The 19,794-nt window shown below is 38.2% G+C and overlaps 2 protein-coding genes across 2 annotated transcripts in view; both read right to left on the reverse strand.

Annotated features, from left to right (window-relative positions):
* Positions 1-4,624, reverse strand: part of usp22 (ubiquitin specific peptidase 22) — a 37,874-nt gene extending 33,250 nt beyond the window's left edge. Inside the window, exon 1 of the mRNA XM_061908873.1 lies at positions 4,137-4,624. Coding sequence (XP_061764857.1) covers positions 4,137-4,256 — 120 coding nt within the window. The 5' untranslated portion in view covers positions 4,257-4,624. The remainder of the gene's footprint in view (positions 1-4,136) is intronic.
* Positions 4,625-4,849: 225 nt separating this feature from the next.
* On the reverse strand, positions 4,850-18,242 carry cops3 (COP9 signalosome subunit 3). Its single transcript, XM_061908874.1, has 12 exons — positions 18,045-18,242; positions 17,281-17,410; positions 16,274-16,386; positions 13,997-14,046; positions 13,524-13,616; positions 13,163-13,342; positions 10,208-10,348; positions 9,860-10,033; positions 7,515-7,601; positions 7,302-7,415; positions 7,132-7,212; positions 4,850-5,596 (listed from the first exon to the last, which is right to left on the reverse strand). Exons 1-12 carry the CDS (start codon positions 18,097-18,099, stop codon positions 5,543-5,545), a joined length of 1,272 nt encoding a protein of 423 aa, XP_061764858.1. The 5' UTR covers positions 18,100-18,242; the 3' UTR covers positions 4,850-5,542.
* Positions 18,243-19,794: the final 1,552 nt, after the last annotated feature.

The following is a 19,794-nucleotide window of genomic DNA, read 5'->3' on the forward strand; positions in this document are numbered from 1 at the left end:
ACCCCTCACCTCCCAGGGGGTAAACAAGGGAATGAGTCAAATGCAGAGAATAATTTCGTCACACCTAGTGTATGTGTGTGACTATCGTTGAGACTTTAACTTCAACTTTACCTTATGTGTTCATGTTCTCATAAGGACTGTGAACAATTAAGCTGACTCTCGCCATATCCTTGTAGTTCGCTGAGCTACAATGATCTGGCGAGAGTCAAGTTAGTGAACAGAAGGCACAATTGCAAAAAAAAAAGTGCAGTTCCCCTTTAAGCACATGCAACACATCTAGCCATCCATATTCTACGATTTGTCCATTCGGGCAAAAGGCGGAGTGCACCCTGGACAAGTCACCCCCTCATCGCAGGGCCAACAGATAGACGGACAACATTCACACTCACATTCACACACTAGCGACCATTATGATTGCAAAACAATTGATGCAATCGTCACAAATCCACACTATAAATAACACATAAAACGTATTGTTATCTAAATATTAGGGTACATTAAAGCTGCTCTGCACTCTGCAATAGCTTGCTGATTGGAACAGTGACCCTTGATGGACAAAAAAAAACACTGTAGTGCCACACGTTAAGAAATGGGCAATTGTGAGGGGGTAAGATATTTGCACTGCTGGAGTTCCATCCTGAATTCCAAAAAGATGAGTAACCAAGGATTGGGTTTGCCTCTGACAGGCCTCGAGTTTGAACTTTTTAAGGGCAAGGCAAGTATTGCCTTAAAGGAGGGCTCATACTTTAGGGCATCAAGGCAAGTTGGAAGAGCACCAAGGCAAATATTATTTTCTTTCGAGGCAGGGGCTCCAAAGCATGCATACATATACAGGACTGTCTCAGAAAATTGGAATATTGTGATAAAGTCCTTTATTTTCTCTTATGAAACTAAAAACATGAAAAAGCCATACATTTTAGATTCATTACACATATTGCAAGCCTTTTGTTATTTTAATATTGCTGATTATGGCATACAGCTTAAGAAAACTCAAAAATCCTATCTCAAAAAATGCGAATATTTCCTCAGACCAAGTGAAAAAATTGATTTATAACAGCAAAACAAAATTAAACATTTGAAAATGTCAATTAATGCACTTAGTACTTGGTTGGGAATCCTTTTTCACGGATTACTGCATTAATACGGCGTGGCATGGAGGCAATCGACCTGTGGCATTGCTGAGGTGTTATGGATGCCCAGGATGCTTCAATAGCGGCCTTTAGCTCATTTGCATTATTGGACCTGGTGTCTTTCAGCTTTTTCTTCACAACAACCCACAAATTCTCTATGGAGTTTCAGGTCAGGGGAGTTGGCAGGCCAATGGAGGACAGTAATGCCATGGTCAGTACACCAGTTACTGGTGGTTTTGGCACTGTGGACAGGTGCCAGATCATGCTGGAAAATGAAATCATCATCTCCATAGAGCTTTTCAACAGATACAGCTTCAATAGCCGTATTCCCATGGTCAAGCCACTCCTGAACTCTAGACAACGGAAGTTCCCTCAGTTAGCAATGGTTTGAGGAGCCATGTCAGCTGCTGGTTTTGGTCCACTGTGTTTCATCAAGTCCAGAGTCAATGCAGCTGTGTACATGCTTCCATCTGTTGTAAAGCTCTATGGAGACGATGATTTATTTTTCCAGCATGATCTGGCACCTGCTCACAATGCCAAAACCAGCAGTAACTGGTGTACTGACCATGGCATTACTGTCCTTGATTGGCCTGCCAACTCTCCTGACCTAAACCCCATAGAGAATGTTTGCGGTATTGTGAAGAAGAAGCTGAAGGACACCAGACCCAATAATGCAAATGAGCTAAATAGATAGATAGTACTTTATTGATTCCTTCAGGCCGCTATTGAAGCATCATGGGCATCCATAACACCTCAGCAATGCCACAGGCCGATTGCCTCCATGCCATGCAGCATTGATGCAGTAATCCGTGCAAAAGGATTCCCAACCAAGTACTGAGTGCATTAATTGACATTTTCAAATGTTTGATTTTGTTTTGCTGTTATAAATCTATTTTTTTTACTTGGTCAGAGGAAATATTCTCATTTTTTTAGATAGGATTTTTTTAGTTTTCTTAAGCTGTATGCCATATTCAGCAATATCAAAATAATAAAAGGCTTGCAATATTTCAGTTGATGTGTAATGAATCAAGAATGTATGACATTTTCATGTTTTTAGTTGCATTACAAAAAATAAAGGACTTTATCACAATATTCAAATTTTCTGAGACAGTCCTGTATATATATAGTTGAGGTTTCTGCTGTTTATCCCTTATACAGTGCTCAATTAAGGCTGGGTGATATATTGATATACTCGATATATCGCGGGTTTGTCTCTGTGCAATATAGAAAATTACTATATTGTGATAATCATTCTCATGCAGTTGCTTTTAGTTGTGGGCATTACACTACAGGCGTTTCCCACTCTTTCTCGTCTCTCCTTCTCACAGAGACGAAAAACAAGTGCACCTTCTTACATACTTCATGTGTGCAAAGTCACATGATCCCACGGAGCAGACACGTAGCAACATCAGGGTTTCCCACACATTCCTTTATTTGTGGCGGCCCCCCACGAAAAAAATACGGCTGCCACAAATTAAAAAAAAAAAAAAAAAATTAAATTTTAATTTTTTTATATACATTTACATATATAAATATGTAAATATTATATAAATATGTATATAAATATGTACATAAAGTGTTGTAATTATATTCCAACTCCACGTTCTTCTTGGTCATCACCGCTGCCTCAATCCCCCCCCCCACCCCCCCAAGGGTAAGGGGACAGGATGATTGAACCGTGTTAAGGAAAGAATGAATGGGGCCATGTATCGTGAGATTTTGAGCCAAAACATCCTTCCATCAGTGAGAGCTTTGAATGGTTGACCAAATACTTATTTTCCACCATAATTTACAAATAAATTCTTTAAAATTCCTTCAATGTGAATTCCTGGATTTTTTTTTTCACATTCTGTCTCTCACAGTTGAAGTGTACCTATGATGGATATTACAGACCTCTGTCATCATTTTAAATGGGAGAACTTGCACAATCGGTGGCTGACTAAATACTTTTTTGCCCCACTGTATGTGTGTGTATATATATATATATATATATATATATATATATATATATATATATATATATATATTCATAAACATATATCTGAAAAAAATGGGCATAGTGTCTGTCCCCATACGCCCATGTTGTTTATACCGACTAACGTCAATAATGCAATGTCTTAAACAGTTGAAAATGTAAGAAAAAAAGTAATCTCAGAGTGTTTTTATCATTTTATTCGATGAAACAATTACATTGCAATTGTCCATTAATAAGTAAAAAGTCAAGGGCGGTCACGGTGTGTTATTGCCGTTGATGCTATGTCTACCATGAATTGATTAACGTAAACCCCGATTTAAACAAGTTGCAAAACTTTTTCGGGTGTTACCATTCAGAGGTCAATTGTACGGAATATGTACTGAACTGTGCAATCTACTAATAAAAGTTTCAATCAATGCTGGTCAATTATTTTAGGGCATTACGGCAAGTGACTTGCCTTGGTTAAATCCGAGCCCTACTCTGAGCACCTCGGATGGTGGGCGCATGCAGATGCAGAGAGATTGGAGATGCAAGCACTGAATGTGCACACATGCCAAGATGGTCCAAACTCAAATAAAATGGGTCAATGCATAGCGCGCTGTGGAGGAAAACATCATTGCGATTAAACAAATGTGAAGATGACGGCTCATTCATGGTTATTGAAGACAATCAATGGGCCTTCAAAGCGATATAGTAAGACCCGTACAGTCCATGCTGATACAGTAAACACATGACTTCAAGGCGCAGTGCCGAGATGTTCTCTTTGATTGCACAGGACCGATTCTTCGTATTGTAGTCCCACCCTTCTGAGGGAGGTGCTGTTGACATTCGGGTGCGTTTGAGCACTGACGTTCGACACCGGTATGTCGCGCGGAGTGATGTTTTTCTTGGAAGGGGAACTGCCCGCATACGCACACGCGCGCGACCTTTCACATTCAAACCCACGCACGCACACACACACGTACACTCACACACACACACCATCTTTCGTTAGGTGACCCCGCAACGTTTCCCAGCATTGTGTTTATTACCTTGCGTTTCCTGGTCTCGGCTGAACCACTCCATACGAAACACTGATAAATGACCCTCAGGTTCTGCTTCCAGTTGTCCACTTTGAAGCAGTTGACATGGGGACAGCCGGCGGGACTCATCGTAATCACAGCATCCGCTTCGGTTGTCCCCCGGCCGAGGAAGGCTGTTCAAGAAGCCACTCGAGCCACTTCCCAAACCCCGGGAAGACTGGCTAGCTTGCCAGGTTATCTTTTCCACCAATCGCCGCGTTGTAGCTAACTGGACATGCTGTGGTTGTAGTTACGGCGACACACACGTTGAGGGATCCCAGCATTCCTCCGGTCAATTTAAGTCCATTATGACACCATGGATGCAGTTTAACCACACTCGCTTATTTGCAGGTTAGCATGCTGGCTAAAGTTGGTTAGCGTAGGAATTTCAACAGTAGCTTACATGGTGAACATAGACCCACCTCGTTCATAACGACGGACCAATCACAGGCGAGCACTACCGGGCTTTGGCGAATGCCAGCTTTTTCAGTGGTTAAGTCCCGCCTCTTTAAAGCGGATGCTATATCATGATTGGTCCAATTTTCGTCGGAGCGACATCCGCCTCTGTGAAGGAACTCATTGGTTAGACGGTAAATCACCTTCGCAGCATCAATGAAAAACGTTACGGACTGAAATTGAACAAGATGCAATCGATGAATGACTGAACGCATGAAACAAATCACTACATTCTTAAACAATTTATTAAAGATCCACAACCACAAAGCTCCCAAATGACATGACAGTTTGGTTGTCCGTTGACTTCACCACTCGTACAAGCTGTCCAAACATTTTTGTACAGTGCTCTAGTGACCTCTAGTGGATCTGACCTAAAAAATAAAAATAATCGTAAAACACAACAGTGCACCAAATTGTGACTTAATGTTTCACCGAGTTTGGTCAACGGTACGTTTGAGTGGATATATTGGCTAGTGATATCTACAATCTAACCAAAACGAGCATTGCAGTTGTTACAAATGTGGATTATACTCAGTTTTATCCCTTGCCAGCTATAGATGTATTGCCTCATATGTAATATTTTCTAATTACACCCATCATGCAGCAGAATGGCGCTATTATTCACAAGTATGTCCAGTTTTTAATTATTGTGTTTTGTAATAACCTAGCAGTATCACTCCAACCTGAACATTGATAAATAAAACACTGACAAAATATTTCTGTAAAGACCGCTTTGTTATCCTTCTTTGACAAAACAATAACCAAATTCAACATCATTCCACACAATTAAATTTCCTTAACCAATGTCCTTATGCAATAGAATATTTGTTTTCCTCTTTTAAAAAAAAAAAAACATTCCAACGCATTCATGAAAGAATGTGCTGGGTAGGCTGCAGCATTCTCGAGCAGTCTGTAGTCCCTCAGGAATAACTTGATGTTTTGCTGCCAACATCATCCTCCTGCGATCCCATACTCTGAAAAATAAAAGTCACATATTAGGAATATGTGTGGCCAGTTAAACTATAACTCTTTTCCACTTTGGTATGTAAATATTGACAGGTTTTAGGTTTGTTTTTAATGCTATATTGATCAACTTGCACTACATGCAAAGAAGGAAGGACATTTTGGAATGACTTATTAAGTAGACCACCATTTGCAGTCTACTTAAAAGATTTATTTTGTCAAATACAGTGTATATTTTATAACATGCAATGAAAAGTACCTCTATTTCTAAGAGAGTGCATGACAAATACAGTTCAAACGACAGTCAAACATGTCTATAGAGGCCACACAAAAAATACTCCTGCAGAGAAAAGTGGTGTTATAAACCTGGCCTGCGGTCACTTATTTTAAATCTTAGAATATAATAATAATAATAATAAAAATATTTTTTTACTTTGTATAGCGGCCATTAATATCAAAATTTGCTGCAATGACACATGTTGATTGATTGAGGCTTACACCAAAATTTAACTGTGTGTATGCGTTTTGGCTGTGCTGTGAGCTTGCTACGTGGTCCACCAATGGTCAACGGCTGAGTGCAGAGCACAGCACGGCTTCGCTCCGAAGACAGTTGGAGTGACGACGGCAACAAATTATCAGGGTAAAAACGCGCATATTAGTGCATGAAAATGGCTATTTGGGATAAATTCAACAACAAACAAGTAGATGATCCAATTGTAAAGGGAGAAGGAGGGCACCTTCTTGAGTTTATCTTTATCTTTTTTTACACTGATTTTTGTGCTTTTAAGTTGCCAAAGTAACATGTTATTAAACACTGAGTGTTTTATTCCGAAAATCAACCAGACCTATTTTGTTTGTATGCCGTAATTCTTGTTCCGCTCTACACCATCCAGTAAGTTATTATTAAACTGTTTACACTTCGAGGATAAACTTAACTACGATATGAATTGTTCTTCTTATGCTATTTTTCCATGTTTAAATGTGATTATTTAATAAATAACGACACTTAAATATGGCACTTGCTTGCCGTTTAAGTGAACCTTCTATACTGTTCCTCACTTCCACATGCATGTCATATTACCCACACTTCCTCATGCATGTCAGATTACCCACACTTCATTTGTTCTCTGACTTTCAACGAATCAGCACAAAGCAGCACTCTATTCTCAGTGGCTCATCGTCATTACTCGCTTGTGTGTACTAATCCAACTCCTCCTGTCGTATCCTGCTTATACGTGTGAGCTCGTCATGCAACCTACATATAGTGACCACTTGTTTAAAGTGGCCGTGTTTGTTGTTTTCCTTGAGTGGTCTTTCAGACAGGTTTGCCTGTGTATTAGATAAAAACAAACACGCACACGTACACGTATACACAAGGCCAAGAAATTATTAAAAGAACAAACAGGAGGAAAAAGACAAAGTAGAATATTACGGTCTACCCACTACAATGTGTTTAATACCTCAAAATTGCTATGTAAATCTAGTTGTGGCCCAGAGACCTTCAGCACAGAACTGCAAATGTATTGAAACACATATGTTGCCTCACCTTCTGCACAAACTGTGGGTTTACTGTGATTTCTTGATCCATTGACTTTAGTTTTTCATCCAGTTCTATACATTTCAACATCTAAAAGGAAAAAACATGTCATCATTTTTTGTGGGGACTAATGTATTGGACTGAAGTGTAACTGCAAAGACAGACTAAAACTTTTGTACCTCTTGGTCAATTTTGTGGAGCATCGCTGGATTGTTGTATTTTTCTGGGTTGTCATGGAAGCACACCATGCCGTCCTTTTGGTTAATGCTAGCATAGATCTCACCGTCTTCAATCTGCACACAAACCCGAGGTTTCACAAGGAAACGAACCCCAAGAGGATTAAAACTGGGATCAAAATGTATAGTTAAAGGCAGGTGTGTCGACCTCCTCACCATGTGTAAGACATATTTCTCTGCCTCCTGGGGGCCTGAGAGCTGCACTCGACTTGCCATGTCTTGCAAAGACAGTGTCAGGAACGTCTGTAAGGGGGTACCATTAAACAGCAACACACAAAGAAACAGTTTAGACAATGATTTGTAGAACATAATAAAACACATTTCATATAGTTTAGTTTTCACTGGGTTGGACCATTGTTGAAGGGTACGATATGTTCATTTCCACTACAAAAACACACTTTTTTTTCTGTACCATCGTTCCATGTGTCAAGCCCAGAGAATATATGTTGATTGCTCATTTTATCAGCATTGGCCTTGCTCACACTATCATACTAACAGCTTTTGGACCTCCTTCCCGTTGGACATGCAACCTTGGATGCTAACAAAAGCTGCGGTCTAAGCCGCTGATCATGTGTAGGCCGACGTCGTACACAAAGTTTAAAAAAGTATTCTAATTGTACAGTCAACTTAAGACTGAAGAGTTACGACATTAAAGGTTTTCTGGTGGTTTGCATGTCTGTCTGACCTTTTTAAAAGACAATATTCTTGCCATGATGGTGCAATATAAGAGTCTATATTTGTATCACCCACAAGGCGCACCGAATTATAAAAGGTGCACTGTAAAATATGGGTGTATATTCATACAAAAGGCGCATTAAAGAGGTAGAATCATTTGTGTAAATTTTTTTTCTACATTTAAAATACTTCCTTGTGGTGTACATAACATGTAAAGGTGGTTCTTTGGTCAAAAAGTGGCATAGATTGTTTTACAGTTCAAGTTGCTTTCTGACCGTTTCTTCAGAATGCGCCGTTTTGTGGGCGGTCTTAATTAAGTGCCTCCGCTTTGACGGTATCTTCTCCCTGTCATCTTTGTTGATAGTTTTTTGAGTTTCCATAGTGAGTCAACTGACAGATCAAGTTAGAACTATATGTTACATTGTATTACAAATGGCAACAGTAGAGGATGAAAGCCTCACAACAAAAGCATAGAGAAAAAGAAGGAGCTAATTGACTACAGCGCTGACAATGACGGTCCCAAATACACCACAACAGGTACCAATAGGTAAGAAAAGTTGATTTTGCATAATAAACAAAAACACTAGCTGATATGCCCCTGAGTAGGTGCCATTTTGGGGTCCTTACACACACATCATAATAATAACCGTATGTTAAAACACAGATGACCATGGTACCCGTAATGCTCCGACAATCCATCATGCGGTGCAGCTTCATAGCTTACCAAAGATGTACTGAAACATTTTGACACATTTTTGAGCGCTGTGTGTAATGTTCTATATTCTCAATGAAACATCAAAGTTTTGGTCTTACTTGCTTACGAGTACTTGTTGCCGTCATTTATTGAACCGGCATTAACCTGTAGTCCACACGCATCCCTTATGTGTGACTCCCATCTATCTACTGGTCACACTTATCATTCCACCACATACTACAACTAGAATAAGTACAACCAGAATTAATACATATTTAATTTGCACTGTAAATTTTTGAGATTTGAGGATTTTAGGTGTTCCTTGTAGTCACAAAAATATGGTTCTTGAGGTTCGATTTTTAAGTGTGCCTTTATTTTCGCCAATTATCTTTGGTTACACTTTAAATGCTCTTTTTGGGTTGCTTGCTTCAAAATTATGAAAAATTACACATTTCCACAGCTTTGTAGCATGGTAAGAAAAAAAATCTGTTAGTGTTTGGTGCAGATCTGGATAAAGGTGTGTCATAAAGAATACATGCTCACTTCTTGCTTTACAGTGCGCCTCCATTGATGCCACCGAATACACCAAATTGAGTGGCAGTTGAAAAAAAGTAACAAATAAACCTACTTTATTATGAAAATTATGGCCACTTGACTGGGGTCAAAAAGCAGCATAATCAATCACACAAGCCAGGCAGACATGTTTAGGATTATTCAGCCTTGGTGGAGATTTGCTTTTCACTGTGGGCCATTTTTAGTTTACCTTTGACAATAGTACATTTTGACTACAAGTATTAAAACTTCAAATATAAAGTAGTGTGTTTTGAGAGAGGATAACTAACCACTTACTATCTCAACATGATAAACCAATACTACATTATGAATTTATCTGATATTAAATGGTTACTGCCACATCCTTTTTGGAGGATTACAGGATTAAAGGAATTACTTTACTCCATCCATCCACCCATCCATTATCTAGCGCTTATTCCCTTTGGGGTCACTGGTACCTATCTCAGCTACAATCGGGCGGACGGCAGGGTACACCCTGGACAAGTCGCCAACTCGTTGCAGATTACTTTACTCACTTTTTTGTAAGTACTATTGAAAACCTTACCAACATGCTACTCACCTTTGTTAACCTCTGAATGTTCTTTTTATAGAGGGAGGAGAGGCACTGTTTGACCAGGCCTGTGTTGTTGTCTCGCGTGTACGTCTCGCTGTGTTTGTTGACTACGTTGCGCAATTCGGCGGGATTGTTGGTGGTGTAAACCTGAGCCAGCTCGTGGTACGCGTTGCTCAGGGGCTGAGGAAGAGAAACAAAGTAAATGTAAAGAATGGTGCTTAAATATTATGGGAAAAATACAGCAAATGAGCTTAAATTGTTGATGTTGTCAGCATAACTGGATGCTTGCTTGTGCTTGAATTTTAGTCACTACAACTTAGTGGAAATTTTAAGCCAAACTCAAGTCATCCCCACCTTGATAAACCTCCCTACAATTTGTGAGGTGTATTTTGGCAGCTGCTGAACTTTGCCATGGAGAATGAGCGAGACCAGGATGTATTTCTTATAGGCTTCCAACATGATATGGCTTACCGCCATGGCTGGAGTGGTTATTGCCTGAAGGGGCAAAAAAAGTACAGGTGATTAGAAGACAGAATTTTATGAAAATCAGATGGTATTACTGTGGATGTGAATTAAAAAAAAAACTCTTAAAATGCCTGCAGGGCTACACTAACTTGTAATTCTGATCCACGTTTCTGTAAATAATATGATTGAAGAGTTAAAGGGGATTCTACCAAAAAAATAACAAGAAAACCACCGGCTAGCTTATGTTACCATTATTGGTTTAACGTAAGATATATTTTCTAAATGACTATTTTTCTCACAATTACTTTATTATTTATAGATCGAGCAAAAACTGTTCGTCAGTCTGAGGAATTTGGCTTCATGCTTGTCATTCACCGCTGTCTTGTCCACAATTGCAGGCAATGAAGGCGTGGACACACAAAAGACGTCCCAAGGAAACAACGAACAATGTGTATTCATGTTGTTCTTACAGTAAGCTGTACTATAGTCAAAGATGGCTAACGATAGCTTGCCAAATCGCTAGCATTAGCTAACAACACACAGAGCTAGTGTGTGTGCAAGTGTTACTTACAGATGTAGTTTATGCTATTATGTGCTAAAAGCTGCAAGAGGGTGGGATTAATGCTTAAAACACATGGGAAAGTAAGCGCCCTCTTGGCAGTCATGTAAAGGTTGTAAACAGCTCCTTTAACTCTTAATTAGGGATGGGTACCTTTCACATTTGAACCAATACGGTATCGATTTCCAGTACTCAATGGTACCAATTTTCCGTACTTTTGTGTGTGTTAAAAAATGCATATTTTTTAAAAACAATAAAAAAAACATTTAACACTGAGCTTATAATGATAACTGTGCTCCCCAGTTGTTATCAGTGTTCGTAATAATGCTGTCATTATAACAGCGTAAGTAACACCGGTATATTTTTTTAAAGAAAAAAAACATTTAACACTGAACTTATGATAACTGTGCTCTCCAGTTATCAGTGTTCGTAACATTACTTTTACTAGTAAGGAGTAATCTAATTTATTTTAGGTCTGTTACAACGCCGTTAACGATCGCTTGATGTAAAGTGGTATGCTAGTATTGATATGGTTTAATGTTAACAACAAGACAGGTCAGAAGCGCAGCAAGTTAAATGCAGTAAATACATTTTACTAGTGAAAGCAACAAGCAGCAACGCTCTAAAATGAACTTGATAACAATTAGGAATAGACAAAATCTCACTGACAGAGCAAACCTACGCACACGTACACAAAGAGAATAATGAATAACAAATCAACGATTGTAATCGAACTGGCAATCCCATCAATACATTTTGTTGGCAAGAAGATATGACAGCCATCGAAGCACATTAACCACAGGTAACACAATCCGGTGAAAAGAATAAAAAGAGCTTGCGTCAAAGCCGACAAACTGCCGCTGCTAACTGCTAAAGCTAAAAACACAGCTCCGTTGAAACCCTCAATGATATTTCACGTCACTAAGCAACAGGCCCCGACTTCTAAAAAGCAAACCCTTGCTCTCATATGGAAGGTCTTTCAACTGCATATGCCTGATATTTTATATTTTTTTAAGTAACAATTACTTTTTTTTAGTAATTAATTGCATTTATTAAAGAGTAATTATTTTAGTAATTCAATTAGTTTTTGTTAGAGGAACAACTAACTATAATAAAATACTCTGGTTATATTATATAACGTTTTCTTACACTCCTTAGTCCCATTTGCCATCATGCATTCACTTCAATTTGTCCAAAGTGTGTTGACATAGTCAAGAAGTAGTCTTTGCCTTTTAAATGTGCCAGTCTTGTCTTTTGTTGAGCTCTATAAAGTGTGTGTTAGTATTATACATATTTCACTATGTAAAAGCGCTTTGAGTCACTAGAGAAAAGTGCTATATAAATACACTTTACTTCACTACACACAAGTTGTGTTTTTGTTATGTTCATCTTAGTTGTAGTTTTGATTACAAATTTAGGTGTTGAAATCGTTTAGTATAATGCTAAGTTGTACTATTTATATGACATATCCAATATAAATTACCTCCGAGCTGGCACATTTTGAATAGTGGAGCCTTACCTTAGATCACTTTCCATTAAGCATGCTTGATTTGTTGGCATGGAAACTTGCAATGCTACCTAGAGTAGTCTGCCACAAATACGCACGTTTGCCTGCCAAGTGATTTATGTCATTGAAGTATGTCAAAATATGGTACCGTTTGATTTTTTTTTAATCGGTACACGTGGTACAGACAAAATTCAGTTCGTTTCTATAAAAGTACCGAATTCGGTATAAAATGTTGTAAAGGGGTAGGAGCGTTTGATTTGTTCACCCTTGCCCACCTACAACACAGTATGAGTAGTCGCCTCATTGGAGCGTTTTTTTTTAATGTATCGGTTAGCTGAGCTTTTTTTTTGTATTAATGGTATCAAACTATCTGTGTGACACCATCATTCCCAACATCCCAACAAATTATCATGCACCCTTATTCTTTTACACTTGTGTAGTAAAAAGCACAGGTGACATGTGAGTTATGTTTAAAAACCTAATTCCCTTTGGAATACAAATGTGTATTACTGCATCTATTCAGGTAAAACTGAAGGTTATTTGTTTTTTGCATCTCAAAATACAGTATTTAGCTAATTATATACAAATGTGTTACCTGTATGAAGACACATAAAAATGTAACTAAAAAAAAATCCTATACACTTAATAAGGCCTGGAGCTGAAACCGGTTTTTCCCTCATTACTTTCTCTGGCAGAATGTGCATGACATAGGTTCAAATGCAATATTAAAAAAAAACACCTGCACAGAGCTGTGGTGCAAACTGCACACAGGACTTACCTGTTCATAAAAATACAGTGCTCTATCGAAGTCTTTGAGGCCCATGTAGATCATGCCACCATAGTAGTAGTAACATAAAAAGTGCTTTGCGTCGTAAGCTCCGTTCTCCTTACAGATGTCCATCATGTCAAGCTCCAAGAAGGGCAGAGCGGGCTTGAAGCACTTTGCTAACAAGCACAGCTGCAGAAATGAAGGAAAGAATATGAGGGATTACAAATAGGACGATAAGACTAAATTGATGCAAAAATGATCTTAATTTTCAAAAAGCTGAATAAATAAATGCAGTCTGTGGAAAAACAGTGATTCAAAATAGATATCTACAGTTGTGTGAAGGATGTAAGTGGTGAAGCGCGTGACTTACCTGACACAGGTCTGCATGAACTGAGGTAAGTTGGTTTGTGTTCATCTGCATTTTGTCTATTGCCTGTTTTAGTACGACAACACCCCTCAATGGCTGTTTGGAGAGAAAAAATATTCAAAATACTAACTAAATATTCCAACCCTATGAGAAAATAAGAACCCACCTTTTTAATATATTGTAATATTTAAAAGGCGCATATGGTATAAAATAAGCCACATTGGGGAGACTGGTGTTATTACACAAAGCAAGACCTGATTGGGCCTTGCAGCAACAATAACACGACGATTTGTTACCAATGACGTTAGCCCAAATTTAGTAGATGCATACTAAAAGCATACACACAATTTTTATGGTTATTGAATATTCATTATAGAATCGGGAATGATCATAATAATTATATTTTAAATTACTATCATATGACGCATTGCCATATTCTGGTGGTAAAAAATTAGCATCGGTAACTAATCTGGTACCTGTTTCCGTTCGACGAGGGCGTTTGTCAACTGGTGGCAGAGACCAGCAACTAGAGGGGGCAAGAAAAGGAGAAAAAAATAAAACAATACAGACCATACACTATTTTGATGCATTTGTAGGTGGTCCATAAACTCCATCTGGGTTTACAGGGAGTAAAATCCAGATGGAGGCAATAAAGCTGTCCAAAAAGTTGCATAACATATTTAAATATTGTATTAAAAAAAGTTATATTCAATACGACCATTTAACAAAACCTTACATTCATTTATGTTCAGGGTCACGGGTGAGAGAGAGCCTCGTCCAAAAAATATTAGATTGCAAGAGCCCTCCCAAACCCACAGTGTGATCTCACAAGAATACAATTATTACACACTTTTTACTAAAGTATTTTTAAGACACTACTATAGAAATTAGATATGGATGAATTTGAAAAGTCTTACTGGTACTTATCTATTTAAAACACATAGGTATTATTGTTTAAATAGCATTAAACACCAATTAGGACTAAAGATCATTATTGTTTGCCAATAGTCAAGTGTGGCGGTGCATGACCAATCATTGTGCATGAGTGCTGCCACCGCTTGGGAGCTGAGGTTCATTTAGTGACACAATGTACTTTGACATTCTATAGCAGAGCACGAGTTTCTCCCTTCGGAAACTGATGAACTTCATAACAATTCCTCAGTACACCTCCAATAAATAATATGTATCTGTGCATATACTGTACAGTGTACATACAAACGAATTTCGATTTATGAGCCCCCTTATATGCAAACTTTTCAATTTACAAACTTGTGGAAAAAAAAGACGCAGCCATCCACTTCACTTGCTGCATAGGAAGTCTCAACACTCCAGCAAATGCCTTTTCTTAGTTGTTTTCACATTTTGACAAGTTTTATCCATTTTGCTAACTCACTCCCAAAAACTCAACAGACCGGCATGAAAAGAATGGAGTAAAAGACTGACTATTTACGAGTACTTTCATGGCGCTCACAAGCATGATCACAGCACAACACAAGAGTAAGTAACTACGAGGGCTGTGAATCTTTGAGCAAGACACGATTTGATTCGATTCTTAAGGGTAACGATTCGGCTCGGAATCCAAATTTTCGATTCAAAACGATTCTCAATTCAAAATCCATACTTTTCAAACACATTCAAATACAAATAAATCAACAAGAGAAGTATCCCACACTTTTGTAAAGTAAATATTAACAGCAGACATGGGTAGCTACATCAACAATCTGATTTGCCTGAGTGGCTGGATAGTACAGAATAAATAAAATAAATCGCTTAAGAATCTTTACAAATAAGAATTACGATTAATTCGAAAATAAATGTTTTGAAACCCTTAGTAAACACATCAAGTTTTAATTGTGAGGAGATCGGTATTTTGCCATTGCAGACTTATATCACAGCAAAAGAAAAAAACAGTATCTCTTCTCTCTTTCCTGCGCAGCCCCTTAATCTTCCAAAGCACAAACATGGCTGGCCCCTATCCCACCCACCCTGCCCTTCTCTCTGTTGTCTGTTCTTTGCTGTTGTTATTGTAAAGTGAATTTTATTTTTTTCAATGTTTATTATTGTAGCAATATGGTTGTTAGAGTTAAGGATTTTGGGCACCAAAGTGACTTCTGGGTGTGGGCATGTTTGTTTTTATTATATAGTTGATACACCAACCCCTTGTTATGTTTAACATACAGTGCTGTACATCACTTAATATTGTGTTCAAACTGTAATTTAACTAAAATAGGGACTTCTGTTGTGGCTGGACGTTCCTGGAACCTATTATTCATGTTTACAATGTTGTTCTATGGCGAACTCTGCTTCACTATAGAAATTTTCCCATTTACAAGCCCTGTTTAAGAACCAATGAAGTTCGTAAATCGAGGTTCCATTGTACATGTACATGACACTTGTCATCATTAGGGGTCACAGGTGAGATGGCTCGATCTTAGCTGACTTGAAGCAAGATTATGCTGGACTTGTCACATAAAGACAACCATTGACCATCTCATTCACATTTATAGGTAATTTAGGACAAATTCAGGGCAGACACGAAAAGAACATGCAAGCTGCTTACAAAAATGTTCAAAGAAAGACTCCAACCAGGATCTCGATACATATGAGGTCAAAATGCATCCCAGCCCACCTTAATGTTTTTGTAATTTAGCAGCAAGCGTATTTTACACCCAAGCACAACAACACCAGTGAGCGAAAACTTCCTCTTGTGTTAGACTATTAGCTAAAATGATGAGGGTAAAGCATTGACTTACAAGTGTCTGTTGCATATCTAATGTGCTCGCCATTGCAAGTGCTGATGAAAAGTTGGACTTGGGAAAAAAGCGTCTCAAAGTCAGGGATGTTTGGCATTGAGAACTTTACGAATCTAGAACAGAAAAGGAGGAAAAAGTCAGTAGAAAATCAAAAACAATAGACCACAGTATGCGGAAGGAGCAATTCTGTGACAAATATAAAATGTTTGTTCCTATCATGTTGTTCTGTAATCCCAACATCATGGCAATTGCCTGGGGAACAGAGTCACATATACAAACTCTACAACATCCATTTCCGCTTGTCCATAATAATGATGAATAAGACAAACAGCTGCATCAAATGTATTATCATTTTTAGATTACGACGTAAAATTAAACCATGTATCAATAGACGATGCGTGATAAAAATGTTTCCAGTATTCCACCACTCTACAAAACTCATGCAAGCACAAGTATTAAACAGAATCAGAATCAGACATACTACTTTATTAATCCCCGAGGGGAAATTCAAATTTTCAGCACAATCGCATTCAAGAGCAGACAAACATTACAGGGAGAAAGAACAGGATCGCTGACGGGTCTGCCAACTTCTGGCGCCCCTTGCAAAAAGGTGAAATACAGGTAAACAAGTGGGGGCGAATGGGAGAAAAAAATTAAAGATTCAAATAAAATAGAATAAAATAAAAAATCGGTCTAAGCCTGGGCCCCTGTGGAGGGGGTCCAGACGGAGGCCAAGGGAAAAGAAAAAAAACCTCATAGCCATAGTAGACATCCCTCTTACAAGAGGGAAACATCAAAGGACATTAAAGTCAATAAAGAGCAGAGCTGATGCAACCAGCCACATCTACATACAGCTATGAATTAAAAGTAAAAGAAACATATACACTGTGGTGGCGTCTGCGGTGTTCCACGCCATCAGTGTAAACAGCAAACTTCTCCATGAGAGTCAGTACATAGTGTGTGGCAAACATACTGTTGCTGGATTTATAATGAAAGTCTGCACTTACAACACAGCAAGCACACCGAGGGAGTGCTCCTGAATGTCCAAGGCCCCCAGCACTGTGTCCAGATGGGACAGGTTCTTGGCCAGCAGCTCCCCACTCTTGTTGATCAACTCGCACAGCTGAGTCATCTGGCCTGAGTATTAAATTCGAGTTAGTAATACTTCAAAGACAATTACAAAGTATAGTACATAATAGTCTGGATAACTTTTGATCAAGGACATGTGTATTCATTGAATTTAAACGTTAGGTTTTGGGAACATTGGGAACAATTAATAAATATATGAACCAAAGGTTCTTAGCAGAGGGAAATGCATGTCTGCATGAACTATTTTTAAAACTCTAACAATATTGTATAGCCTTCCTGTTAGGTAAAGTGCTTGTCAAGGCCTGGCAAAGAGGCAAACGAAAGCGATTGACGGGCACTTGATGCAATCAAATGAGTTGATTCCGTTCGCCAGCCAATCAGATGAGGCTAAGGCGGGACTTCCGTTAGACCAGAGTCTAGAAAATATTTCCCAGATCAAAACGAAAAGTATGATTTTGACATTTAGTTTAAGTAACTATTTGTTGCATTCCTACGGTGCTCCCATGTGACGACACATCTTACAGTTCTGCTTCACGGTCGTCTGACTGTCACCGAAGGAACCTTCAGCGATGTGTTTATATGATGAGGCAAAAAGAAGGGTCTTACTTAGCTATCGCATTGGGTAGCATATGTAGGCTAACTAGCGTAGTACTTCCCATACGAATGAGATTACCAACCCTACCTTGAGCGGAAAGCTGCCGCACATTGTTCACAAACTGCTCCAAGGCTGAAGCCATTATATCACGGTTCCAATGTGGAGGTAATTCACACAGTTTTTCATTCAAACGTCAGCAACAACTCCGTCCGTAGTGAGACAGGGGCCACACAGCCGCCACTGAGGTACAACTCTCGCGGTGTCGTATGAAGTTTACTGACTGCAACGAGACTTTCGAAGTAAGAGGTTTTTTTAAAGGGACACGATTCGCAAAGTATCCTTTGATGCGTCCAAGATCAAAGTTACTGCCATCCCTAGTTTCTTTAACTTCCCCAGCAAACCTTATTTCAAATATATATTTTCATATTCAACATTTATGCATTTTTACAGAAACAGAAAACATTATTGGAGGCAGGCGTGTCCCCTACACCCTTAAGAAATATGAAACAGGAAGTGACGTTTCATCTAGTCTTTTGATGAAGATCGTTTTGTCAAATTAAAGTAACTACTGACTATGACGTTGATTTTCTTACATTTACACTTATGTGCAAAACAAAATGCAATTAAAGTATTTATGTAAACATATTTAGTCAAATTACCTACAGCTTTTTTGTAATAAAAACGTATACAAATATTATTTAAACTCTTTCTTGATTGATTGAGACTCGAATTAGTAGATTGCGTTCAGTACATATTCCGTATAATTGACCACTAAATGGTAGCACCCGAATACATTTTTCAACTGGTTTGAGTGTGTCCACGTTAATCAATTCACAGTAAAAAAAAAAAACATTGGCATATTTAAATGACATATTTTAATTGCATAATTTTGTGAACCTTTTGGAAATGTATTTTTGTGTAGCAAATACTGTACAATATGTTTGCCTTATGTTAAGAGAGGATTAAACATGGATTAAAAATATATATATACATGCGGCACGCGTTTGAACAGTAAATATACTACATATTTAATATAATAGCAATAACAATGAAAATAACAATAAAAGTAATGTGTTTAGTTTAAGAGAACATGTATGTAGTGAGTCATCGCTCTATTTTAGACAGCTCAGTAGGGGTGTACGATACTGCAAATGTTGGTATCGTTCCGATACCGAGAGCCACAGGATTGGTATGGTCTTTTACACCAGTGGTTCTCAAGCTTTTTTCAGTGATGTACCCCCTGTGAACGTTTTTTTTAAATTCAAGTACCCCCTAATCAGAGCAAACCATTTTTGGTTGAAAAAAAGAGATAGAGAAGTAAAATACAGCACTGTGTCATCAGTTTCTGATTTATTAAATTGTATAACAGTGAAACATATTGCTCATTTGTAGTGGTCTTTCTTGAACTATTTGGAAAAAAAGATATAAAAACAACTAAACACTTGTTGAAAAATAAACAAGTGATTACATTATAAATAAAGATTTCTGCACATAGAAGAAATCATCAACTTAAAGTGCCCTCTTTGGGGATTGTAATAGAGATCCATCTGGATTCATGAACTTGGCATACCTTCAACTGTCAATAGATGGAATTAGTACTGAAAAGGTTTCTGAAGTTAAGATTTTTAGGAGTGATACTGGATGACGGTCTGACATGGAAATCTCATATTGCACATGTACGGAAAAATATGTCTAAGAGTATTTTATATTAAATAAGGTAAAATATGTGTTGGATTATAGGGCAATGCGTATATTGTATTGTGCACTTATATTGCCATATATCAGCTACTGTGTGGAAGTACCGGCGAATTTACAAAACAATGTTTGTCATGACTTC

Source organism: Nerophis ophidion, linkage group LG08 (assembly GCF_033978795.1).
Source record: "Nerophis ophidion isolate RoL-2023_Sa linkage group LG08, RoL_Noph_v1.0, whole genome shotgun sequence".
Lineage (NCBI taxonomy): Eukaryota > Metazoa > Chordata > Actinopteri > Syngnathiformes > Syngnathidae > Nerophis > Nerophis ophidion.

Excerpts from the sequence above, each read along its gene's own strand:
- cops3 (XM_061908874.1), bottom strand. The coding sequence starts at position 18,099 with ATGGCTTCAGCCTTGGAGCAGTTTGTGAACAATGTGCGGCAGCTTTCC. Across the intron at positions 7,416-7,514 it reads AGAAATATGTCTTACACATG|ATTGAAGACGGTGAGATCTA; the intron begins GTGAGGAGGTCG and ends GTTTGTGTGCAG. Across the intron at positions 5,597-7,131 it reads ACCCACAGTTTGTGCAGAAG|AGTATGGGATCGCAGGAGGA; the intron begins GTGAGGCAACAT and ends TTTATTTTTCAG.